We start from the raw sequence: 27,346 nt of genomic DNA on the forward strand, positions 1-27,346 counted from the left end.
TTTTGGGAGGCCAAGTGGAAGGATTGCTTGAGCTCAGGAGTTTGAAACTAGCTTGGGAACATAGCCAGACCTTATCTTTACTAGAAATCACAAAAATTAGTTGGGTGTGATGGTGCGCATTTATAGTCCCAGCTACTCAGGAAGATGAGGTGGGAAAATTGCTTAAGCCTGGGAGGTCAAGTCTGCAGTGATCATGTACTCCAGCCTGGGTGACAGAGTGGGACCCTGTCTCAAAAAGAAAATCCATGCAATAAAATATTCAGCCATAGAAAGGGATAAAGTACTAATTCATACTACAATATGAAGTTTGAAAAAATTATGCTAAGTGAAAGAAAGCAGACACAAATGTCCATATATTGTATGGTTCCACTTATGTAAAATGTACAAGATAGCCAAATTCAAAGGCAGAAAGTATTTTGTGGTTGCCAGAGGCTCGGGGGAGGGGGCAGGTAGAAAAATAAGAAATGAATACTAATGGATATGGAGTTTCTTTCTTGGGGGATAAAAATTTCCTGACAAGAATTCACAAGGGAGGTTCCAAGATGGCTGAATAGGAAAAGCTCCAGTCTACAGCTCCTAGCGTGAGCGACACAGAAGACAGGTGATTTCTGCATTTCCAACTGAGGTACCAGGTTCATCTCAAAGGGCCTTGTTGGACAGTGGGTGCAGCCCATGGAGCGTGAGCCGATACAAAGCAGGGCACTGCCTCACCCGGGAAGCACAAATGGTCAGGGAATTCCCTTTCCTAGCCAAGGGAAGCCATGACAGATGGTATCTGGAAAATTGGGACACTCCCACCCTAATACTGTGGTTTTCCAACAGTCTTAGCAAATGGCACACCAGGAGATTATATCCCATGCCTGGCTTGGAGGGTCCCACGCCCATGGAGCCTCGCTCACTGCTAGTACAGCAGTCTGAGATGGAACTGCAAGGCAGCAGTGAGGCTGGGGGAGGGGCATCTGCCATTGCTGAGGCTTGAGTAGGTAAACAAAGTGGCCAGGAAGCTTGAACTGGGTGGAGCCCACCGCAGTTCAAGGAGGCCTGCCTGCCTCTGTAGACTCCACCTCTGGGGGTAGGGTATAGCTGAACAAAAGGCAGCAGAAACTTCTGCAGACTTAAACATCCCTGTCTGATAGCTTTGAAGAGAGTAGTGGTTCTCCCAGCATGGGGTTTGAGATCTGAGAATGGACAGACTGCCTTCTCAAGTGGGTCTCTGACACTCGAGTAGCCTAACTGGGAGTCATCTCCTAGTAGGGGCAGACTGATACCTCATACGGCCGGGTGCCCCTCTGAGATGAAGCTTCCAGAGGAAGGATCAGGCAGTAACATTTTCCATTCTGCAATATTTGCTGTTCTGCAGCCTCTGCTGGTGATATCCAGGCAAACAGGGTCTGGAGTGGACCTCCAGCAAACTCCAACAGACCTGCAGCTGAGGGTCCTGACTTAGAAGGAAACCTAACAAACAGAAAGGACATCCACACCAAAACTCCATCTGTACATCACCATCATCAAAGACCAAAAGTGGATAAAACCACAAAGATAGGGAGAAACTAGAGCAGAAAAGCTGAAAATTCTAAAAATCAGAGTGCCTGTTCTCCTCCAAAGGAACACAGCTCCTCGCCAGCAACGGAACAAAGCTGGACGGAGAATGACTTTGATGAGTTGAGAGAAGGAGGTGTTACACCTTATAATTTCAAGACTTACAATAAAGTTACAGCATTGTTCTAAGATTGTTCTAGAATTGTTCTAACAATAAACACATGGGTGGGTTAACAGAATAGAATACAGAGTCCAGAAGTAGACCTTTATACATTTTTTAATAAAGGTGCTAACCTTTATCAGTAAGGAAATAACTCTTTTTACCAAATATTTCTGGAATAACTGGATATACACTGAAAATGAATGAACCTCTCAATTTTACCACACAGTATATACAAAAATTACCTGCAGTGGACCATAAACCTAAATGTAGAAACTAAAAACTATAAAATATTTAGAAGAAAGTATAAGAAACATATTTTGTGACCTTAGAGTAGACAAAGATTTCTTAAATAGGCTTTTTGTGTCCCATCACAAAATTATAAAAGAAAACATTGATGAATTCACCTCCATCAAAATTTTAAAACTTCTACTCTTTATAAAACACTATTAAGAAAATGAAAGACATGGCATAGAATAAGAAAAGATTTATAATACATATATCTAAAACAAAGGACTAGTTTGAATATATATAAAGAACTCTTGGCCAGGTGTGGTGGCTTATGCATGTAATCCCAGCACTTTAAGAAGTCAAAGATGGAGAATCACTTCAGGCCAGGTGTTTGAAACCAGCTTGGGCAACATGGTGAGACATCATCTCTAATATGTAAAAAACAAAACAAAACTACTTCTACAACTCAATAAAAAGAATACAAACCAGAAACAGTGGTGCATGCCTGTAATCCCAGCACTTTGGGAGGCAAGATTACCTGAGGCCAGGAGTTTGAGACTGGCCTGGACAACATAGTGAGACCTCATCTCTACAAAAAAGATTTTTTTTAATTAGTTGGGTGTGGTGCTGCATGCCTATAGTCCCAGCTACTTGAGAGGCTGGGGCAGGAGGATGGCTTGGGCCTGGAAGGTTGAGGCTTCAGCGAGCCAGGACTGCACCCCTGTACTCCAGCCTGGGCAACAGAGTGAGAATCTATCTCTAAAAATAATAATAATAATAATAATAATAAAATTTTTTTAAGAATACAGACCACTCCACTGAAAACATACAAAAGATTTGAACAGATGCTTCACAAAAGAATATATAAATGGCCAAAACATATTCATGGTCATTAGACATGCTCAAAAGGCAAATTAAAACTACTATTTACTAGATAAACCCTGGCACTTGCATCTGTCTGTCTTGGGTTTGATTGCTTTGCTCACCACTTCAGAGGCTGATCATGCTGAATATAGTATATACTGTACACACTGGAGCCTACACCTTATTAGTTCTCCATGATATGCTCAAATTGGTTGTATCTTCATAAGATTCTTTTCAGAGAAACAATCTACTATATTCTCCAAATTAATTGTTCTTTATGAGGAAGAAGTGAACAGAAACACATCCTCTGTAGCCCTCTTTCCTCTTTCACTCTAATTAGCTGAGCAATAGAAAAAGACAGCCCAATAAGGAGAGTAGCAAATGATTAGCACCAATTACTCTAGTACACTCTGTAAAAGTACAACTCAAAAATTAGAAATCAGAAAGAACAGAACTTTAAAATACAATACCTGTTCTCTCTGTTCACCACCCACAGTTTTTCCAGGGGAGTGGTCTTCAAGTTGCTTATTGTCTTGAGATTCACACACCTCTCCTTTAAGTCTTTCAACCTTAAATACAAAAGAAAACATCTTGTAGACTTCTCAATTTTTGTTTGGATAAATCATTGCTTTGTTTTTTAATTATACAAGTAACATACAAATACGCTCTCCTTGTAAAACTTCAACACATAGGTATACAGAATAAAAAACTGTATTTTCCTTCATATTACAACTGTTCCTCCCTTTCCAGAAATAACACTGCTTGGAATGTACCCTACCTGAACTTTTTCATGCATACACACATGTATTAAATATATAAATGGGTTAGATACATAAATTTACAAAGATTTAGACAACTTACCAATCTTTACTTATTTATTCATTCTTTTTATGATTGCATTTTTATTGTGGTAAAATACACATAACACAAAATGTACCATGTTAGCCATTTTTAAGTGTACAGTTCAGTGGCATTAAGCATCATTAAGCATATTATTAAGCACATTGTCAAGCACACTATTGTGCAACCATTACCACCATCCATCTCCAGAACGCTTCATCTTGCACTGAAACTCTATACCCATTAAACAATAACTCCCATTACTCCCTCTCCCCAGCCACTGGCAACCACCATTCTATTAATACTTTCTGTCTCTATGACTTTCACTACTCTAAGCATGTCATATAAGTGTAATCATATATTATTTGTCCTTTTGTGACTGGATTATTTCATTTAGAATAATGTCTTCAATGTTCATTCATGTTGTAGCATGTGTATGAATTTCTTTCCTTTTTAAGGCTGAATAATATTCCATTGTAAGGCTATACCACATTTTGCTTATCTGTTCCTCTATCAATGAGCATCTGAGCTGCTTCCACCTTTTGGCTATTGTGAATAATGCTGCTATGAATATGGATGTACAAATATATGTTTAAGTCTCTGTCTTCAATTCTCTGGGGCATATATCCAGAAGTGGAATTGTCAGACCACATGGTGATTCTATATTTAACTTTTAGAGTAACTGTTTTCCATGGTGACTGCACTATTTTAGATTCTCCCCAGCAATGCACAAAGGTTCCAATTTTTCCACACCAACATTTGTTATTCTCTCTTGTTTTGCTAGCAGTCATCCTGATGGGTCTTTAGTCATTCTTACAAAAAAAATTTCTAAAGCACTTAGTATTATGCCAGGTATTTTTTTAGACATTAGATATATGATTATTTAATGAATATAAACTAAAATTGAAGAGATGTATTTAAAATTTGGAAGTACATATTTTTAAAAATCAGTAAATTGCTAAGAAGAAATGGTTAAAAATATAAACAATTAAAGATTTAGTATTAATAATCTTAAACTTATCCAATATAATAGGGTAATATTTTCTATGTGGTGAACGTGTTAACTATAAACTATTATCTAATCCCTTATTTAAAAGATCCTAGATTTACATATAGCAACAATGTTGCTGTGTAGCATAGGTAGTTAAAATGTATAAAATATAAGTACTGATAGAATACATCTAGGTCAAAGCATGGCATCCCTCTGAGATGTTACAGCCCCCAGTATTGGTCCCTGCTAAAGACTAACCTACATGTTGTATATCTGTGTTGCTTATGCTGTTGATTGTTATGGTAGACACATTTAAATAAGTTCTAAGAAGTAAATTAAACTTACCATTTCACCAAGCACCTTTTTTTCTGAGTCAAGTGATCGAACCCTATTTCTTAAAGCCAGAATTTCCTCATCCAGTCTCTGATTGTGTTCCTTTGCTTTCTGTAGGTCAGCTGCATCTAAAACAGAGAAGAACACAGTTTACTCAACTGGATCAAAGTTTTAGTTGTAGGGGCACTAACTCTAAAAACGAAGGAAGTGCTATTGCCTGCCCTTCTTGTTAGTCCTATCGTATCTCTGCATATGTGGCTGGCTCTCTATGCAGGAGAGCCACAAGGCTCTCAAGTCTAGTCCTAGAATATTCTACCAACCCAAAGAAACAACAGAGAAAGTTTTATATTACTCACACTAGACCAATGAATTGGACTTTTTGAGTGTAGGGTTTCCAGCAATAGAGGTTCTTCTAGGACCTAGAATTTTAAAACAATTTAGCCTAGCTTAGCTTTTAAAAGTTAAATGACCAAAAAAATGGTCTTCCTACATGCCTTTCAGTCCTGTCTCTTTTACATACCTCCTAGTCCATTTGTTTACAAATCTATTCTTAGAATAATTCCATGCTGTAGCTTTACTGTAAATCTTGAAATTGTAAAGTGTTAACACCTTAACTTTTATTGATCACAAATGGAATATAGGCTTTTTGTTAACCAAACTACATGGTTTTGTTCAAAGTGAATATTTTTATCCCACCTTCAGCTGGTACCATGTCCCAAAATAATATTTTTAACACATAGTAAATATTTTCAGAAATATATATATATTTATAGTAATATACAAACAGACAAAGTTGTGTTAAAAATATTTAACAACTGGTTAAGCATGCACCCTCATCTATAAGAATGTAGCTCTGAAGTAGAGTTCTAGAGAACATTTTGCTGTGCTAAATATTATCTCTTTAGTGGCTGGGAAGACATGGGGCTGGAAGGAGCTAAGACAATTAGGGCAGGTAGGAATGTTTAGAAGACTCAGGACAACAGCTAGTTATAAGTCAACACAGAATTATTCCAGTACCTTCACAACTTTACTGCCATACTAGTATATACCAGCTCACAGTAGTCCTGTGGGTACACACACACAAACTCCACAAATAAAAAACCCAAATGACATTATACCACACATCTTACTCTACAACTTACCTTATTCACTTGATAATATATCACAGAAATCTATTCATGTCAGTGCACACTTGGCTCCATGTCATCTTTAATATCTGCAAAGTATGCTTTGTATAGTCACTTATTTAACAATCTATTATTGGTAAACATACTGCATTTAATTTTACTACCCAACAAGTTATTTCTTTTTTTTTTTTTTTTTTTTTTTTTTTGAGATGGAGTCTCGCTCTGTAGCCCAGGCTGGAGTGCAGTGGCCGGATCTCAGCTCACTGCAAGCTCCGCCTCCCGGGTTCCTGCCATTCTCCTGCCTCAGCCTCCCGAGTAGCTGGGACTACAGGTGCCCACCACCTCGCCCGGCTAGTTTTTTTGTATTTTTTAGTAGAGACGGGGTTTCACCGTATTAGCCAGGATGGTCTCGATCTCCTGACCTCGTGATCCATCCGTCTCGGCCTCCCAAAGTGCTGGGATTACAGGCTTGAGCCACCGCGCCCGGCGTTATTTCTTATTCTCTGTACTTCTTTGTTAACTGGCCACTTAAAAAAGTGGGAAGTATTCTCTCTTCTTCCATTTTCTGGAAGAAATTATATAAATTTAGTATTATTTATTCCTTAAATAATTCCTCTTATTAGAATTCACTAATGAAGCCATCTGAGCCTGGAGTCTTCCTCATGGGAAGATTTTTATTTTTATTTTTATTTTTCATTTGAGTCCGTCTTGCTCTGTTGCCCAGGCTGGAGTGCAGTGGTGCAATGTCACTGCAGCCTCCGCCTCCTGGGTTCAAGTGATTCTCTTGCCTCAGCCTCCTGAGTAGCTGGGATTACAGGCATAGGCCACCACACCCGGCTAATTTTTTTCTTTTTTTTTTTTTTTTTTGTATTTTTAGTAGATAGAGGGTTTCACCATGCTCGCCAGGCTGGTCTTGAACTCTTGACCTCAAGTGATTCACCCCCTCGGCCTCCCAAAGTGCTGGGATTACAGCCATGAGCCACCATGTCTGGCCCATGGAAAGGTTTTTAACTAAAAATTCTGTCTCTTTACATAGATTTAGAGCTATTTCTTCTCAGGTGAGGTTTGGTGGTTTGTGTCTTTTAAGGAATGTGTCCACGTCATCCAGGTCGTCAATTTATTGGCATAAAGTTTTTCATAATATTCCCATATTATCTTTTTATTCTGTAGAAATATTCTGTTATTTTTTATATTGGTAATTTGTGAGTTCTCTCTTTTTTCATGACCAATCTAGTTAGAAGTTTGTCAATGTTGTTCTCTCTGAAGATGCAGCTCATGGGTCCACTGATTTACTCCACTGTGGTTCTGTTTTTAGTTTTGTTGATTTTTTTTTTCTTTTTTGAGATGGAGTCTCGATCTGTCACCAGATTGGAGTGCAGTGGCACTATCTCGGGTCACTGCAACTTCTGCCTCCCAGGTTCAAGCGACTCTCCTGCCTCAGCCTCCTGAGTTACCTGGAATTACAAGCGTGCGCCACCACGCCCAGCTAATTTTTGTATTTTTAGTAGAGACGGGGTTTCACCATGTTGGCCAGGATGGTCTTGATCTCTTGACCTTGTGATCCACCTGCTTCAGCCTCCCAAAGTGCTGGGATTACAGGCGTGAGCCACCGTGCCCAGCCACTTTTGTTGATTTTAGCTCTTATTTTAATATCTCCTTCCTTCTGCATGCCTTGGATTTAATTTTCTCTTCTTATTCTGTTCTTATTCTTCTTATTCTTATTATATTTAATTATTTTTTTATTCTTATTCTGCTCACCTTATTCTGGGTTTCTGAGGTATAGACTCAGATTATTTTGAATCCTTTCTTGATTTCTAATATAAGCATTAAATACTATAAAATTCCCTCTAAGTACTGATTTAGCTATGTCACAGAAATGATGATATTGTTGCATTTTCATTTTCTTCAATTCAAAATATTTTCTAATATCTCTCTTATTTTTTTTCTCTGAAGGCATAGTCTTTTTATAAATATCTTTTTAGGCCAGGTGCAGTGGCTCACGCCTGTAATCCCAGCACTTAGGGAGGCTGAGGCGGGTGGATCACGAGGTCAGGAGTTCAAGATCAGCCTGGCCAACATGGTGAAACCCCGTCTCTACTAAAAATACAAAAATTAGCTGGGTGTGGTGGTAGGTTCATGTAATCCCAGCTACTCGGGAGGCTGAGGCAGAGAACTGCTTGAACCTGGGAGGCAGAGGTTGCAGTGAGCCGAGATCATGCCACTATACTCCAGCCTGGGCAACAACATGAGAATCCATCTCAAAAAAAAAAAAAAAAAAAAAAAAAATCTTTTTAATTTCCAAATATTTCCAACTAACCTACTTCTGTTACCAATTTTTAGTTTAATTCCATTATAATCAGAGAACGTAATTTGTATTTCATTTTTTTCACAGAGATTTACTTTATGGCCCAGGATGGCCTCTCTTTTTTAAATTTTGAACTTTAAATAGATTCTTGGACCAGTGCTTCATATCCATCAGCTAATTCGACTTTAGGACCTGTCTCATCCCCAGTAGCTTTTCCAGAACAATTACCTTCATGAATTTTCCCCAACCAAACTTGGGTATCTTCAGCATTTTTACTTTTCTAATAAAGACATCATGGAGAAGATAACTAGATTGGCAAAGCTTTTCTCTTTTCCAGTGCTGTCTGGAATCAATCTATTGACCACTTCTTTCAAGTCATTCGCACCTTTCAGGTCATAATTTCCATCATCTTCTTCTGGATTTTGCAGACCTGTTGGTGCTGAGCATGAGAGGCCTTCTGTGTCAGATTGTTGTGCTTTTTAGTAAAATCAACACAGAATAGATGAAACAAATAATCATCGGTAGTCTTGACATCAGCGTGAGGTTCAATCATGGTCTGCCATTTTTTGACAATGGAACACATTTTGTCACGGGTAAATCTATGCCCTGGAAGTTAGTCAGTTTTTGTCCTGAACATCTTCAGCATCAGCTTGAATTTTCTAAATGCAACTTCATCATTCTGCAGATCAGCAAGACTCACTTCAAACACACGACCCCTGAGGCTATTAGATGCAATTTTGGTTCCTTGAGTCCTGGTGACTAGCGTCTCTCCAATATTTCTTATATTGAACATAGCAAGTGCTTTTACATCACACCAATCTTTCTTAGAAAATGGATCAACCGCTTTAGCTTTGGCTCCCTTTTTGCTACCTTTCATAAGGTGCTTGTTCTTGCCAACAGCCATGGTGCTGCTCACAGAGCCAAAAGCTACAAGAGATGTTTTGATACAGGCATGCAATGCGTAATAATCATGTCATGGAAAATGGGTTATCCATCCCCTCAAGTATTTATCCTTTGTGTTACAAACAATCCAATTATACTCTTTAAGTTATTTAAAAATGTACAATTAAATTATTATTGACTGTAGTCACCCTGTTGTGCTATCAAATACTAGATTTTATTCACTCTTTCTTTTTTTACCCATTAGCCATTCCCTGCCTCCCACTGAAACTGCCCCTCTACTCTCCTTCCCAGCCTCTGGTAACAATCTTTCTGCTCTCTATGTCGGTGAGTTCAACTGTTTTGATTTTTAGATTCCACATATAAGTGAGAGCATGCAATGTTTGTCTTTCTGTGCCTGGCTTATTTCTGTTAGCCTAATGACCTCCAGTTCCACCAGGATGGTCTCTCTTGGTGAATGTTTCATGGGTATATGAAAAGAATGTGTGTTCTGTTTCTATAAATATCAATTAGGTCATTTTGATTGCTAGTATTTTTAGGGCTTTTATATCCCTACTGATTTATTTCTGTTTACTTGTTCTATTAATTACTAAAAAAGCAGTATTCATTTTATAATTGTATTCATACATTTTTAAAAGGAGGGATGCCTAGTTGTAGAATTATTTAAAAACTGGTAAACATATTTAAAAAATTTTTAGCTGTTACCATTCAAATATTCAAATTTCATTATATTATTGCTAACTGGTAGCATTTTTATATAGGCAAGCTAGGGTCAGATTAATTCACCACTGATTCAAGCCTACTGGCTTCCCAGTGAACAAATATGTATAAAGTATTGTTAAATGCATTATAAAGTATATTGGTATCAGTGGTCCCAGTAAAAGATGCATGATTTGTGTTGATCACAGGTTTGGGAGTCAGACATACAAAGATTCAAATACCAGCTCTGATACTTATTGTAGCTATTGGATAACTCACTTAACTTTGCCATGACTCAGTTTGCTTATCTAAGAAAAGGGGATACTACTACTCACTACTTGGAACTGCTATGAGGATTAGATGAGATATGTGTATTCAGGGTAGTATGGCCACAGACTGTTGTGAGGATTAGAGATAAAGCATGTGAAGTGCCTGGCAAAGTACCTGTCACTTAGTAAGCACTTAGTACCTGTCACTATTAAATGGTAGTAGTAGTGGAAGTAATAACAGTAGTAGCAATAGCAATAACAGTAGTAGTACTTATTATTTTAATTCCAAAATATTATTATTTTAAAACCTATTATTAATGTATATTATATTATTTCTTAATGTATTATTATTAAATAATAATTTTTTAAAAAATTTATTCTTTTGAGATGGGGTCTTGCATTATTGCCCAGGCTGGAGTGCAGTGGCACAGACATGGCTCACTGCAACCTCCAACTCCTGGGCCCAAGCCTCCCAAGTCTTTGGGACTGCAGGCATGTACCACCATTCTTGGCTACTAAATAATAATTATTATATCTTCTAGAATGACTTACCATTTTCTTTCTGCTTTACCAAATTTTCCTTCAATTTGTCAATTTCTAGTTGAGCCTTCTTAAGCGCAGAATCTAAAAAAAGAAACAAAATATTTGTATAAGGAACAAATGATTCATATAATAATCAAATTTCCAATGACTCTCTCTCTCTGGAACACTTTCTTTCACCTGGCTACTGCCCTGGAGTTTCTGCTTAAATGTCAGCTCCTCAGGGAATTTTCCCAGACTTCCCTCTTAGAGTTCCTACTGCACCCTATATTTAGCCCTATCCCTGCTTATCTGATCTTGTAATTGTCTTTCCCTAATAGTTTCCTCCATCAGATTTCATGATTAAGAGGAATTTAAACCACTGTAAACAATGGGAAAAGCTGAAAGTTTTTAGGCATGGTACTACCAGTTTAGTGAAAAGAAACTACACCCAGAAAAAAGTAAAAAGAATTCCTGCAATCAGTCATATTTAGAATTTTGCCAATAGCTGCTAGAAATATCAAAATAACAAAATTTCAGGAAATAGCTTTTGATACTATGCGAGAATTGTATAAGGATGGCACAATGATATTTAGGAAGACATGACGCATTGGAGTCTATTGGATTTGGGTTCTCTACTTCAGGTTTTATCCCTTTGTCTCCTGTGGTCTCCTCATCACCAGCAATATTGCTGGTGGATCTCCTATATTATCAGAATGAAGAACCTCCCAGAAGTAAGAGACTAACATGAATTTTATAACAGGTCACTTCTAACCACAGAGTGAGTTCATCAGCACAATTGTGAAGGTTTTATTATTACATCTGTTAACACTCAGTTCTTTAGAGTAAATCCCAGGATAACCTACCAGATTCACCTAAAACTGTATTCCTAACTATAGCAATACTATTACTATTACTGTTACCATAGCAGCAACTATCAGTGCCAGATATATGTATCATCATAACAAAGCTGCAAAGTAGATATTCATGCTTCCATTTTATAGATGAGATAAACAAGACTCAGAAAAGTTAAGCAACTTGCTTAACATTACACAACTAGTAAACGGTATGACTGGGATGTGAACCTAGGTCTGTTTACACTGAGCCAGAGATGTAAAAATAGCTTCTGTTTTACTAAAAGAACAGTTTTCCAAATGTATTCCTCTATGGAAGAAGGAGAGAAAGTAAAGTGAGGGCAGGTGGAAAGGATATTCTACAAAGAGGGAATAACACAAGTAATACAGGAGGTAGCACAGAACAAAGGAGACGACATAGGAGGGAACACTGAGTAGTTCAGGAACTACATATAGTCTAATACTGCCCAGTCTGTAGTGCAGAGAATTAGGGAAGTGTGGGATATGAGCTGGATACATAGGCAGAGGCCAAACCAGAAAGACCTTATTTGCTACACAAGAGAGCTCAGAATTTATTACGTGAACAGGGGCTTCCAAACTGTATTCTGTGAACCTCAGAGTTCTGAAGAGGTACTTCAGGTGTTCTGAAAACATTTGACTTAATTGCTATTTGAAAAAAAATAACTATTTTTGGAATGGCACACATAGTGAAATATATTGCTCCAAATTTAAATAATATCGGACTACCAAATTTATTAACTTGTATGGTCAGGTTAGTTTCTGCCATGTTTGTGAAGATACTTGAAAACTATAGCTTTCTGGGGTTGGGCACAGTGGTTCACACCTATACAACACTTGGGAGGCTGAGGCATAAGGATTGCTTGAGGTCAGGAGTTTGAGACCAGCCTGGGCAAGTAAAACCCCCTTCTCTACAAAAGATTTAAAAATTAGCCAACTGTGGCACTACACGCCTACAGTCCTAGCTACTCATGAGACTGAGGCAGGAGGATCACTTGAACCCAGGAACTCAGTGAGTGAGTGATGATCATGCCACTGTACTCCAATCTGGGCAACAGAGTGAAACCCTATCTCTAAAAAAAGAAAGAAAAAAAAAAGAAAATTGTAGCTAGTTGTAGCTTTCCAATAGTCCTCTTAAACCAGTAATATTTCTAAAATTGTATTGGTTGTAACTTTTCTTGAGATCTCTCTATCAGATTAACAGTTTTACTTTCTTAGTCTATTTCTAAGTCTCTTTCTAAGTCTGGTTAGCATAGATTTTTAAAAAAAAACTTTTTTACTGATGGAAAATTTTATATATATACAAAAGTAGCTAGAACAGAGTTATGGTAATACCTACATCCATCACCCAGCTTTTAACAATCACCAACTCACGGTCAATCTTGTTTCACTTATACCCTTACCTATTATATTAATTTTCTAATGTTGTATAACAAATTACCACAAACTTAGTGGCTTACAACAGCATCCATCTACTAGTTCACAGTTCTCTAGGTCAGGAGTCTGGGCATGGTGTGCCTGAGTTCTGTGATCAAAGTCTTACAAGGCTGAAATCAGGCTGTTGGCCAGGCTATGTTTCTCTCTGAAGGCTCTGGAGAAGAATTCATTTCCAATCTGATTCAGCTTGTTAGCTGAATTCAGTCCTTGAGGGTGTAAGACTGAGGTCCCCATCTCCTTGCTGACTGTCAGTTGGAGGTCTCTCTTGGCTCTTGGAGGCTGCCTGCATTCTTTGTCATGTGATCTTCTCCATCTTCAAAGTCATTATTCCTTTTTTTAAGTCATTAATGAAGAATCTCCCTCATGTTAAATCCCTCTTGCACTTCAAATCTTTTTTGCCACGAAATGTCCTGACTCTTTCAAGAGCTCACCTGATTAGATCAGGCTCATGCAAGAAAATCTCCCTTCTTTAAAGTCAGTTGGTTTGGGACCATAACTACACTTACAAAATCTCTTCACAGCAGCATCTAGATTGTATTTTGTTGAATCACTGGGAAAAAATGTGTATATACCGGGGGTGGGGCTCTTGGAAGCCACCTTAGATTTTCACCTAATATACTTATTTCCCCCAGTTCTTATATTTTTAACAGCTTTATTGAGGTACAGTTTACATACCTTAAAAATTACTTATTTCAAGTGGACAATTCAATGGTTTTTAGTATATCTACAGGTATGCCACTATCACAATCTAATTTTAGAACATTTCCATCACCCTATTAAGAAAATCATACCCACTTAGTCCCAATTCTCATCCCTAGCCCTAGACAACTACTAATCTACTTTCCTTTTTTTTTTTTTTTTTTTTTTTGAGACAGGGTATCACTATGTTGCTCAGGTTGGACTCAAACTCATAGGCTAGGTGATTCTTCTGCCTCAGCCTCCCAAGTGGCAAGTAGTTGGGGACATAGGCATGTGTTACTGTGCCCAACTATGCCAATCTACTTCTTATCTCTATAGGATTGCCTTTTATGTGCATTTCATCTCAATGGAATCACACAATACATGATCTTTTGCATCTGACTTATTTCACTTAGCTTGTTTTTGAGATTCATCCATGTAGCAGGTATAAGTACTTCCTTCCTTTTTACTGGCAGATAGTATTATATCATATGAGTACCAGGAGTCCTCAAGATCACCCCCAGATTTGGTGATATGCTAAGAGGACTCACAAGACTCAACATATGTTCATACTCAAAGCTAAGATTTCCTACAGCAAAAAGATGAAGCAAAATCAAAAAGACGAAGCAAAGGGAAAGGATGCACAGGGCAAAGGCCAGAAGAAACCAGGAACAAGCTTCCAAGAGTCTGCTCCCAGTGGAGTCACACAGGATATGTCTCCAGCAGTAAACTGTGACAATACATGTAAAATGTTGTCTACCTGGGAAGCTCATGAAAGACTCAGCACCTAAGGTTTTGTTGAGGGCTGGTCACACACACACTTTCTGCCTAGCATATACCAAGACTCTTAAAGGAAAGCAGGTATTCTGCATGGACCACATTGTATAAACAGCTTAGGCACAGTGAGCCACTATTGGTTAAGGAATGGTGGAAACCCTCCCAAAATCCAAGTTCTCAGATGTCAACCAGATGCTTGTGACTGTTATAGCAGTCCTTTCTCTAAGGATAGCAGTGTTGGATGTGCTGTTAGCTACTTTCTGCCCAGTATGGATATACTGCATTTTGTTTATCAGTTCACCAATTGACAGACATTTGGGTTGTTTCTAACTCTTGGCTATTGTAACTAATAGTGCTATGAACATTTACATACAAGTCTGTGTTTCTCCTGGGTAGATAGCTAGGAATGGAATTTCTGGGTTGTGTTTAATATTTTGAGAAACTGTTAAATGTTTTCCAAAGTATCTTCACTATCTTACCTTCTTACCGGCAATGTACAAGGGTTTTAATGTTTCCACATCCTTGCCAACAATTGTCACTGTCTGTCTTGTTTAGCACAGCCATTCTAGTGAGTATGAAGTAGACTCTCATTGTGGTTTTGCTTTGCACTTCCCTAATAACTAATGGTATCGAACATCATTTTTTTAATCGACAAATAATAATTATATACGTTCATGGGGTACAATGTAATGTTTTGACATATGTTTATATTGTGGGGTGATTAAATCAAGTTCATTAACACATCCACCACGTCACATACCTATCAATTTTTGTGATGGGAGGTGCTGAGCATCTTTTCATGTGCCTGTTGGTCATTCACATATCTTCTTCCTGGAAATGTCTTTTCAAATCCTTTGCCCGTTTTTTTTCTTTAAGACAGGGTCTCACTCTGTCACCCAGGCTGGAAAGCAGTAACAATCATCGCCCACTGCAGCCTTAAACTCCTGGGCTCAAGCCATCCTTCCACCTCAGCCTCCCAAGTAGCTAGGACTACAGGCACATGTCATGACGCCCAGCCCCTTTGCTCATTTTTAAATGGGGCTGTCTTTTAATTATTAAATTGTAAGAATTTGTTACATATTCTGGATATAAGATCCATATCAAACACATGATTCACAAATATTTTCTTCTAGTCTGTGAGGTGTCTTTTCACTTTCTGATGGTATGTTTTGAAGTGTAAAGGTTTTAAATTTTGATTTAGTCCAATGTATTAGTTTTTCTCTTCACTTTTGCTTTTGGTGTCATATTTAATGTATCACTGCTTAACCCAAGATCATGAAGATGTATTCCTTGTTTTCTTCTAATAGTTTTATAGTTTTAACTTACATTTAGCTCTGCGATCCATTTTGAATTAATTTTTGTGTAGCTGTAAGGTAGAGACCTGTATTATTTTGAAGCAAATCCTAGACATCATTTCATTCACTTATGAATGTTTCACTATATATCTCTAAAAAATAAGAACTATTTTTAAACAAAAAATTAATTTAACAAAAATTTAACAATTCTTTAATTCATATGTCTAGCAAGTGTTCAAATTTCAAATTGTTTTATAAATGTTAAAAATTTGAATCAGGATTCAATAAAGGCCACACATCATAATTGGTTAATAAGTCTCTTAAATCTTTAAAAATTCATCTTTTTTCTTGATATTCATTTGTCAAGGAATAAATATTTTATATGAATTCTTTTTCATTCTTGAAAAAATTATCATTGAAAAAATTTTTCATTTTCATCCAAATTTTATGATGTGATAGTGAGCTAAAGAATAAACTAAAGAGAGCTAAAGGGATTTATTTTTTAAAAGAGTTTGTTGAAAGAAACAAGCTAATACTCGGGAAACACTGTCATATTACACATGCCTAGCTATAAATTCTGCTGTAAGTGGATGACTCAGGAAGTTACAGATGGTGCACACATTGATACTGCACACACCATTCCAAAAGGACTTGCTAATTCAGCTTCCCAAAAGTCCTAACAGACTCACTGTAGAGGTGGCTTTCAATTGATACGTTTGGGATTTACCCTATAGAGCAACTGCTGATAAAAGAGATTGCTATGTGATTGTGTTCTGTTGTGTCCAAATGTAGCCACTATGGGTGCTGAATATCCTGCTTTTCCTTTTTCCTCTTGTATTGCAAGCAGCAAATATTGCTTCTCATGTGGCCAAATTTATTTTCTTTTTAAATTGTGTTTACTGATAAATACATTGCATACAGTAAAATTCACCCTTTTAAGTGTATAGTTTGATGAATTCTGACAAATATGTACAATTGTATATCCACCAACCCAAACAGGATATGGAACATTTCCATCATTCTGAAAAGTTATTTGTGTCCACTGTTTAAAATGTATTTATAAAACATTTACATCCTGATATTCTGTTTTTTTATTATTTGTCATTAATCACACAGTTTGGCGTAATCATTATTGTTTTATACATTTAACATTTTTAATGTTTATGATTCTGAAGTAACCTATATATTGTATGTGTAAAAGAATCAGTCACGGATTAAAAATATAGAAAGGAGATAATTATAATTTAAAAATTTTATACTAAATTCTAGATAAAGCAAAGATGTAAATATAAACAATAAAAGTACCCCCCCCCCAAAACCAGGGTAAATATCTTCAATAATCTTGTAGTGAAGAAAAGGCTTTAAACATGAAAACTCAGAAGGCATAAAGAATAATTCACTTAAACCCAACTTGATCAATATTAGCATTTATGGTAAAAAAAATAACAACAACAACATAACATTTATAACCAACAAAAGGCTGATATCCACAATATATAAAGAACTCCCACAAATAAATAAAATAGGAAAAATATACAAGAGACTTGAGCAGGAACTTCACAAAGTTGTATATCCAAATGAGTAACAACAACAACAAACATACAAAAGATTTTCAACTTAATTAGCAGTCAGGGAATACCAATTAAAGCAACACTTAAATACCACTATACACTCAACATAAAAGGTGAAGTGAATAAGACCGATAGTACCAAGTATTGAAAACCAAGGTGGAGGAACTAAAATCTCACATACAACTGAAGAAAGCTTAAATTAGTATAACTACCTTGGAAGACCAAAGTAGAACCTGCCCATAACCCTTGGATTCAGTAATTCTACTCTTACCACAATCAGAAATGTGTAATAAGCACACTGAGACATATACCAAAATGTTTATAGCAGCAATATTTATAATAGACAAAAACTGACAACACAATTGTCCATCAGTAGAACGGATAGATTGTAGTATGTTTATTAATGAAATATTATAAACAGCAGAGTGAACAAACAACTGCTACATATAACAAAATGAATGAATCTTGTAAGACTGAGCAGGAGAAGCAAACCATAGAAAGCATACTGCGTGTAGTCAAACACAGAAACTGCATTCAAAGTCAGGACAGTAGTTACTCTGAAGGAGGAGGAAGGATGTAGAGACAGAGAGAAGGAACACAGCGGGCTTCTGAGAGGCTGGGAATTTCTTGTGGTGAGTGGTAAACACTTATGAGTTGTGAACTTTTGGTAGATATGTTTGGGCTTTGACAAAAATTCCTAGCATGGTAGAAAATGAGGCTGTTCATCACTTCTATGTGTTTATCTTAAAGACTTTTTTCTCAGTGTTTTTTTTCTCATGTTCCACCCTGAGATGAGATCAGTACAGTTAAAGCATGATCAGAAATGGTCATCTGAAACCACAGCTTACCTAATTTACACTGTTCTTTCTCCTTCACTTGTAGTTCATCAGTGAGTCTTTGAATCTCTTCATGGGCCACCCCTAACTTCTTTGCTACTTGTTCCATTCCTTTTCCTAGGTAGTTTTGTGATGTTTTGTCTTTTTCCAGGTCTTCATTATGAGACTGAAATAAAACTTCTGTTAGTAATAAAACAAAGAGCAAATGTACTCTCATGACATTTTGCTATTTTCTATTAATGTTTTAAAGAAAATTAGCAAACAATATCTATGTGTATTTCCGTGTGTGTGTGTGTGTGTGTGTGTATTTCTTTCCTTAGGTTGAACCAAACAAAACTGGTAATATTTGATTGTTTTTACTTATAAACATGCGGTTTCATATGGTTCAACCTAACATCCAAGAGATATAAGTGTATTGTTATATTTCTTTGCAGTATTTTTTATTCATATACATTTTTACATAGTCATAATACTAATACATGTACAAGTTTCTGTCTGGCTTTTTAAATTTAACATTATACAGGAACACTTCTCTGTAAATTCCTGTACAGATTTTGTAATGACAATTTTTTTTTTTTTTTTAGATGGAGCCTTGCCCAGTCACCCAGGTTAGAGTGCAATGATGCAATCTCAGCTTACTGTAACCTCCGCCTCCCAGGTTCAAGCGATTCTCCTACCTCAGACTCCCAAGTAGCTGGGATTACAGGCACGCACCACCACGACCAGCTCATTTTTTGTATCTTTAGTAGAGACGTGATTTCACTATGTTAGCCAAGCTAATCTCGAACTCCTGACCTCATGATCTGCCCACCTTGGCCTTCCAAAGTGCTGAGATTACAGGCATGAGCCACTGCGCCCAGCTTGTAATGATAATTTTTAAAGGCTGTATTGTGTTCCAGCATGGCTATAATATAATTTCTGTCTCACTTAAAAATTTGGATAGCTTCCGATTTTTGCTATTGAAAATAATACTGTGATGTATAGTTTAATCTTGGGTTACCTCCCATGCTTAAATTCATAGCGTACACTTTATTCACCAGACTTACCTATTAATAACATTTCTCTAGATCAAAAACATTAAATTCCATGAACAGAATTGAATATATTTAAAATAACGTACTATATACTCTAAAGAACTCCTTAAAAGGTGAACTACAAACATATTTGTAAATAAAAAATATGTATAGTCCCAAGGTGATTTTTTTTTTTTTTTTGAGATAAGGTTTTGCTCTGTCGCCCAGGCTGGAGTGCAGTGACATAATCTCAGTTCACTGCAACCTACACCTCCCAAATTCAAGCAATTCTCCTGCCTCAGTCTCCCTAGTAGCTGGGATTACAGGTGTGCATCATGATGCCTGGCTAATTTATGTATTTTTTAGTAAAGACAGAGTTTCACCATGTTGGCCAGACAGGTCTTGAACTCCTGACCTCTGGTAATCTGTCTGCTTCGGACTCCCAAAGTGCTGGGATTATAGGTATGAGCCACCGCACCTGGCCTAGTCTCATGGTGATTTTTAAAAGCACATAACATACATAGATTGTTTAAATTTTAATACATTCAATAAAAATCAGCTATGATGTTAAATGAGTGATTTTTTCCTCCTCAAATTTTTGTGATGTGTTCATAATACTTTTATGCATAATTTGATAATTTTTACAACATGACTTTTTTTTTAAAGAAATGAGGTCATGCTCTGTCACCCAGGCTAGAGTGCAGTGGCGTGACCATAGCTCACTGCAGCCTCCAACTCCTGGGCTCAAGCAATCCTCCCACCTCAGCCTCCCATGTAACTGGGACTATAGGCACATACCACCACATCCAGCTAAATTTTTTTATTTTTCATAGAAACTGAGTCTCACTATGTTGCCCAGGCTGGTCTTGAACTCCTGGCCTCAGCTCATCCTCCAGTTTTGGTCTCCCAAAGTGCTGGGATTATAGGCATGAGCCACCACATCTGGCCATGAATCTATACATTTTCATATATTGAAACAAAATACTTCCAAGGTAAAAGCTGATTTGTAATTAGCCACAATTATGAAGTAAAGGATTATAATTTCTTTTTTTAACCTCATTTAGATTTTTTTAGACTGTTACACAGGTTCTTTTTTTTTTTTTTTTGAAACGGAGTCTCGCTCTGTCGCCCAGGCTGGAGTGCAGTGGCGTGATCTCGGCTCACTGCAAGCTCCGCCTCCCGGGTTCACGCCATTCTCCTGCCTCAGCCTCCCAAGTAGCTGGGACTACAGGTGCCTGCCACCACGCCCGGCTAATTTTTTTTTTTTTTTTTTGTATTTTTAGTAGAGACGAGGTTTCACTGTGTTAGCCAGGATGGTCTTGATCTCCTGACCTAGTGATCCGCCTGCCTCGGCCTCCCAAAGTGCTGGGATTATAGGCTTGAGCCACCGCGCCCGGCCTGTTACACAGGTTCTTGATGTTCTCTTTGTAGAGACTGGTGGATTTGTTCCAATTTCTTCTTAACAAAATTCAGCATATAAATGAAATGTACATAAATCAGTCTTTGTGAACAAAAATGTCATTTTGGCTGGGTGTGGTGGCTTACCTGTAATCCCAGCATTTTGGGAGGACAAGACAGGAGGATTACTTGAGCCCAGGAGGTTGAGGCTGTAGTGAGAGGAGATCGTGCTACTGCACTCCGGCACTCCAACCTGGACAAGAAAAACAGAGAGAGAGAAAATGTTTAAATCTTCAACTAAAGTATAAAAATGAATGATAAATTTTAGCAAGATTGCTAGATATAAGGTCAATATATAAAAATATTATAATTTAAAATACCAGTGACAAATAAGTAGAAAATTAATTTTTTAAAAAATATAGCATTTATTAATAGCATCTAAAAATATGAAGTACCTCGGAATAAATCTAAGAAAAATGTGCAAGATCTTTGAGGGGAAAATTATAAAAATGTACCTACATACATTAGTAAATTAATAGATATTTCATAATCACAGATATCTAGCAAACAATTTGAGTTTATATATGGCGTGAGATAAATTTATTGCAAGCTCTAAAATTTCATGTATGGACTTGGCATCTTTCAGCCTCACAGAAGCCCCAAAAAAGCCTAGCCATCAGTTACTTGGCCAGAGTATGTCCCCCATCCAGAGAGAAAGAGTCTCCATCTGGCCAGTCCTCTATCAGCTGGAGCAGCTGTACTCCACCCAGTCCTCAAACTAATGGGTTTCACTTCCCTGCCAGCCCATGGAATTTTTCAGAGAAGCCAATCACATATTCCCAGGGGAACCAGGAGGCACCTCTTCTTCTTGTCACTACAAAGCCTGCCTCCCATACCCTCTACGAGTTCATTCTATTCCTGAGAGTAACCCCTTGTGGCCCTGCATAGCATAGCATATCTATCCTCTTCCCATAGGCTGTGAATATATGTGACTAATAAACTGTTATCAATCTCATTTCTGTCTAGTGTCAGGTGTTATGTGTTTGGCTATCCTGTGGTATTGAGGGCAGGCATTCCTCACCAATGGGAAACAGAACTTCGATCAGGATTTGGGGAGCTTTTTTTTAGCATATGTCTATATCTAATTGTTCCATTTGTTGAAAAGGTTATCCTTTTCTCATTGAATTACCTTGTCACCTTTGTTGAAAATCTGTTGATGGTGTACTTGTGGGCTTATCTCTGAACTCTCTATTGAGAGTTCCATTGATCTATAGATCTATCTGAATGCCAAGAATGCATTTTCTTTTTTTGAGATGGAGTCTCACTCTTTAGCCCAGGCTGGAGTGCAGTGGTACAATCTCGGCTCACTGCAACCTCCACCTCCCATGTTCAAGCGATTCTCCTGCGTCAGCCTCCTGAATAGCTAGGATTACAGGCACTCACAACCATGCCTGACTAATTTTTGTCTTTTTAGTATAGACGGGGTTTCACCATGTTGGCTAGGCTGGTCGTGAACTGCTGCCCTCCGTTGATCTGCCCACCTTGGCCTCCCAAAATGCTGGGATTACAGCTGTGAAACATTGCATCCAGCCCAGGAGTATATTTTATTGATTGCTACAGCTTTATGGTTAAGTCTCGAAACCAGGAAGTGTTAGTCCTCCAACTTTGTTCTTTTTCAGTTTTTTGACTAGTCTAGGACCTTACATGTCCACATCAATTTTAGAATCACTTTGTCAGTTTCTACACATAAAAAAAGTGACTCTGCTAATTATTTTATGCTCAGGCTCTTTACAACATTAGTTAAAACAAAATATTAGCTTTAAGCAAATTGGGAATGTAACACAAATGTTACAGGCCATATTTTATCATAAAATGAGTATCTGGGGTTTTGTTTGTTTGTTTGTTTTTGTTTTGTTTTGTTTTGTTTTGTTCTGTTGTTTGAGACAGGGTCTCGCTCCATTCCCCAGGCTGGAGTGCAGTGATGCAATCATGGCTCACCACAGCCTCGACCTCCCAGGCTCAGGTGATCCTCCCACCTCTGCCTCCCGAATAACTGAGACTACAGGTGCATGCCACCATGCCTGGTTAATTTTTGTACTTTTTGTAGAGATGGGGTTTGCCATGTTGCCCTGGTTGGTCTCAAATTCCTAGGTTCAAGCAATATACCTCCCTCGGCCTCCCAAAGTGCTGGGATTACAGGCGTGAGCCACCGTGCATGGCTGGAGAATCTGTGTTAATACTTTCTGGCTATTATTAGAAAACTATGATCTAAAAGTGATTGAGTAGATGGCATTAGAGTCATCCAAGATTTCATCCACCATTCTCAATTTGTTTTACAGATTCCTTTTCATTAATAACTTAGTTCATCTTCCCTTCACCATTTACACTCTGAGCCTTGTTTTCGTTCTTATTCTTTATTACTGCAAAACTACCCCTAAGTTTCCCACTTCCAATCTGGTCCCTATGTAATCCATCCCCCTACTGTTGCTAGAGTAATTTTTCTAAAACATGAATCAGATCATGTTAACTGCCCTCTTAAAATGATTTAGTGATTCTCTAGATCTTTTATAACAAAGTCAATAATTCATATATTCAAAAATATTTTTATGCCTTTAGCATAATCCAGGAACATCAAGCATAGCCCAGGTGTCAAATCCAAAGGCCTTAGTTTAGCATATGGTTTCACCATGACGTGGTTCCTGAAAATATCTCCAGCCAGGTCAGGCGCAGTGGCTCAAGCCTGTAATCCTAGCACTTTGGGAGGCCGAGACGGGAGGATCACGAGGTCAGGAGATCGAGACCATCCTGGCTAATATGGTGAAACCCCGTCTCTACTAAAAAATACAAAAAACTAGCCGGGCGAGGTGGCAGGCGCCTGTAGTCCCAGCTACTCGGGAGGCTGAGGCAGGAGAATGGCGTAAACCCAGGAGGCGAAGCTTGCAGTGAGCCGAGATCCGGCCACTGCACTCCAGCCTAGGCGACAGAGCAAGACTCCGTCTCAAAAAAAAAAAAAAAAGAAAAAAGAAAAGAAAATATCTCCAGCCACATTTCTTCTTAGCATTCACTCATGTGAACTAGTATGTATTATCGACTCTGTTCCCTTTGCCAGGAATGCCTTTCCCAGCTTCTTAATCTAGCTAGCACCTTTCAAAACACAACTCAATACAATCTCCTTTGGAAGCCTTTTCTGGTCACCCTACCCATTATGTCTATCTCATCACCTCCCCTGAATTTTCCTAGTGTTCTCTGCTTTCCCTTAGCACAGGACTATCCACACTGAACTACAACCACTGGCTTATCTCTTTCCTTCATAGTTTACAGATTTATTTCAAGTTCAGATTAAGTCTAATTTGAAGAATGTGGGATGAATAGGATTCATGTACAAACTGAGGCTTACTGGTAGTCCAAATCATTAACATGCTAGGGAAAATTGTATAGGAACTTCTGCATTATAATGACATCATTCTCCTATTATCAATCATCATGAGCTAATTTATATTGCAAAACCCCATGGCCTGTAATCCCAGCACTTTGGGAAGCCAAGGCAAGCGGATCATGAGGTCAAGAGATCAAGACCATCCTGGCCAACATGGTGAAACCCTGTCTTTACTAAAAATACAAAAATTAGCCAGGCATGGTGGCGTGCATCTGTAGTCCTAGCTACTAGGGAGGCTGAGGCAGGAGAATTCCTTGAAGCCGGGAGGCAGAGGTTGCAGTGAGCCAAGATTGTGCCACCGCGCTCCAGCCTGGGTGAAAGAGTGAGACTCTGTCTCAAAAAAACAAAAAAACAAAACAAAGAAAAACACATGTTGGCAGAAGGACATACAGCATCCTTTGTTTCTTGCAGTGTGGCAGATTAGAACCCTTGAACAACCTTCCTACTGAGAATTACCAGAAATGCTGGAAGAAATTTTCCAGAAGCTTTGTAGAGGAAAAAAAAAAAAGTTGGAATTAAAGAAAACTCTTAAAATGCAACCATTATGCAAACAAAAATATAATATAAACTTTAACTCATCAGAAGAAAATTCAGTCTACCCAGTAGAAAGCAACAAAGGAAAAAATGAGGGTACAATACATATGTAACATGTCCTATGATTAACTCAATTTTCTCTGCACCTGAGGCAAAAAAAAAAACAAACAAACAAACAAAAAAACTGCCATCTTGTAAAAGGAATTTCTAAAGGGAAAAAGGAAAATGATCCCGAATGGAATATCTGAGATGCAAGGAAAAATGCTGAGGTAAAGAAAATAATAAATGTGTGGTAAATATAATCACTGACCATGTATAATAATATGTATAATAATAGCACCTAATATTTTAATCTTTTTTTTTTTTTGAGACAGAGTTTCACTCTTGTTGCCCAGGCTGGAGTACAATGGCACGATCTCTGCTCACCACAACCTCTGCCTCCCAGGTTCAAGCGATTCTCCTGCCTCAGCCTCCCAAGTAGCTGGGATTACAGGCATGCACCACCACGCCAGGCTAATTTTGTATTTTTAGTAGAGACAGGGTTTTTCCATGTTGGTCAAGCTGGTCTCATACTCACCACCTCCGGTGATCCACCCGCCTCAGCCTCCCAAAGAGCTGGGATTATAGGTGTAAGCCACTACGCCCGGCCTAATAGCACCTAAGTGTGTAGTTACACAAATATAGAATATTCTAAAGGGGTTCTATCTGTATTTTCCTTTGAAGTTTTGAAGTACTTAATATTTTCTAAGTCCTTAATATGCTAGTGAAGGAGTTAAAAATATACCACTCTGGTGTATTGACTATTTTGAGTTAAACACACTTGAAAAACAGCAGGTGCAAGATCATTCTGATCTTCCTTCTATTTCTTAAAAGCAGGAGATGAAATTCCCGTGTTGAAAAATGCCCTCCCTTTGCTAGAAGGAAAGCAACACTCTTATAATTAAGGATGGGAAGTTGAGGCCAAGAGAATTCTGTACAGACCTTGTTAAAGTAACTCTTTTATCTTTTCAGCCTTTCCATATATTTAGTTGCTTTTTCACAACTTACTATTATCTGTCCAACTCAGTATATGAGAGATTGATTCTAATTGCTTCTTTGGGTCTTCATTTCCATTTATTTCCAATTTAAATATGTTTGTATGCTTTTCTCCTGTTAATCTGTCTTATATCAACTTAATTCTCAGGCCCAGCTGGGGGGGAAAAAAAAAAAAAAAGACCTAAAGAGGAAGAGGTAAAGTTTTGCCTCCCCTAAACTAGGTACTTTACAAGCCAGGTACTGTGAGAGACACAAATCGCTAAAACTAGGACATGATCTCTACTCCAGAGGAGCTGACACAGATTATAATATAGAGTGGAAAGTGCTGTAATAAACACTAAAAAAAAAAAAATACCCTGCACTCTCACACACGTTTCAGACTATTTCAGAACACATACGTTTTAAAAAGACAGCCAGAAAATACACCTGAAACATTAGAAGTATCATACTTTTCTTGGGGTAGAAGATATAATTTTTTCCTTCTTTATACTTGTATGCATTTCTCAAATTTTATATAATATGTTAATTTCTAGAATTAGGGAAGAAGTTTTAAAATGATGTTCCCACAAAAGGAAAAACAACTCTGTTTGAGTTGGAGCTCTTTAAACTCATGTCTAAGCTATTTATTTTCCTTTTCATCATAACCATGAGAAAATGCTTCTCCTCCCTCTGTTAGGATACAAATATAGTTTGCATAATTTTCCACCTAAAAAAAACACATTTTCTTACATTTAGTCCATGGCTCATATTTTAATCCACATTAAAAGTCCAGGAAGTGAAAGAGCAATTAAGAGATCACCATTCTATCATGACTATAATCTGAGAAATCAACGGGAAACTCAGCTTTCCTCAAGTGTTGGCATCTGGCTCTAAACTTCTTTCCAGCTGTCTTACATTATCATACACTATGTTTCCCATAGGTATGATGATACGTAGCCACAAATTTCTGGGACAGCCCTAATCTCTAATATTTTTTTCTATCAACATACCAGGTTTCAAATCAAGTCTCCCTATCTGTGGTTTAGGAAATATGGTCATGATATCCATGAACAGAGAAAAATCTACATAATAATTAGGTTTATACTGCTATGCTGAAACTGATGGCTAAGATGATTAAATGTTAACAGGAGATTACATTAAAACAAATTATTGGGTATTCTTTGAAAATAGTTTCCAGTTAATAAAACGGCTTCACAAAAAGCTACTTTTATGTGCATAGTAACAGGTAGAAAGCTAACATGCTCCAGGCACTACATTAAGGACATCAAATATTTAATTGTCACCACAACCACATGGGACTATTATTCTCCCACTTGGGAGGTGAAGCAGCAGGCTTCGAGAGGCTAAGAGACTTGCCTTATCACATAGGGAATAAGGAGAGGAGCTAGAATTCATACTCTGATGGGTAGAAACCAGAGACTGAGCTCTAACTATGCCAAAGTGCTTAGAAGTAGACTATCAAAATAACTGAATTGCATTTTGGTGAATTCTTTGGAAGCCTATAGGAAAACTCCTCAAAATATGTATAAAAAGTTGAATCATATAGAAGAAACATAGGAATCACAGTCCAACTTTATCACTTCCTGGCAAACTTTAGTTTCCTCTTTAAAATGGCAGGAACAATATCCATTTCTAATGATAATAGCTATCATTTATTGAACCCTTGCTAGATGCCAAGTACGTGGGT

The 27,346-nt window shown here is 37.7% G+C and overlaps 2 protein-coding genes across 21 annotated transcripts in view; both read right to left on the reverse strand.

Annotated features, from left to right (window-relative positions):
* LOC105494842 (coiled-coil domain containing 30) overlaps positions 1-27,346 on the reverse strand; it is a 196,325-nt gene that overhangs the window by 157,443 nt on the left and 11,536 nt on the right. For 15 of the 20 annotated variants that reach the window (XR_011622195.1, XM_071094870.1, XM_071094867.1 and 12 more), the window contains 5 exons: positions 20,802-20,907; positions 18,256-18,409; positions 10,811-10,882; positions 4,971-5,086; positions 3,265-3,363 (listed from right to left, as the gene is read on the reverse strand). Coding sequence is in view for 19 of the 20 variants with exons in the window: in XM_071094863.1 (XP_070950964.1) it covers positions 3,265-3,363; positions 4,971-5,086; positions 10,811-10,882; positions 18,256-18,409; positions 20,802-20,907 (547 nt within the window). In the remaining variant the exon portion in view is untranslated. Of the gene's footprint in view, positions 1-3,264; positions 3,364-4,970; positions 5,087-5,314; positions 5,336-10,810; positions 10,883-18,255; positions 18,424-20,801; positions 20,908-27,346 lie in introns of those variants that run through there. The other 5 variants (XM_071094859.1, XM_071094860.1, XM_071094883.1 and 2 more) reach the window with 3 other exon arrangements.
* On the reverse strand, positions 8,354-10,796 carry LOC139362824 (small ribosomal subunit protein eS1-like). The gene has a single exon (XM_071094948.1). It carries the CDS (start codon positions 9,292-9,294, stop codon positions 9,004-9,006), a length of 291 nt encoding a protein of 96 aa, XP_070951049.1. The 5' UTR covers positions 9,295-10,796; the 3' UTR covers positions 8,354-9,003.

This window comes from Macaca nemestrina, chromosome 1, assembly GCF_043159975.1.
Source record: "Macaca nemestrina isolate mMacNem1 chromosome 1, mMacNem.hap1, whole genome shotgun sequence".
Lineage (NCBI taxonomy): Eukaryota > Metazoa > Chordata > Mammalia > Primates > Cercopithecidae > Macaca > Macaca nemestrina.

Coding starts and splice junctions, on each gene's coding strand:
- LOC139362824 (XM_071094948.1), bottom strand. CDS start 9,294: ATGGCTGTTGGCAAGAACAAGCACCTTATGAAAGGTAGCAAAAAGGGA.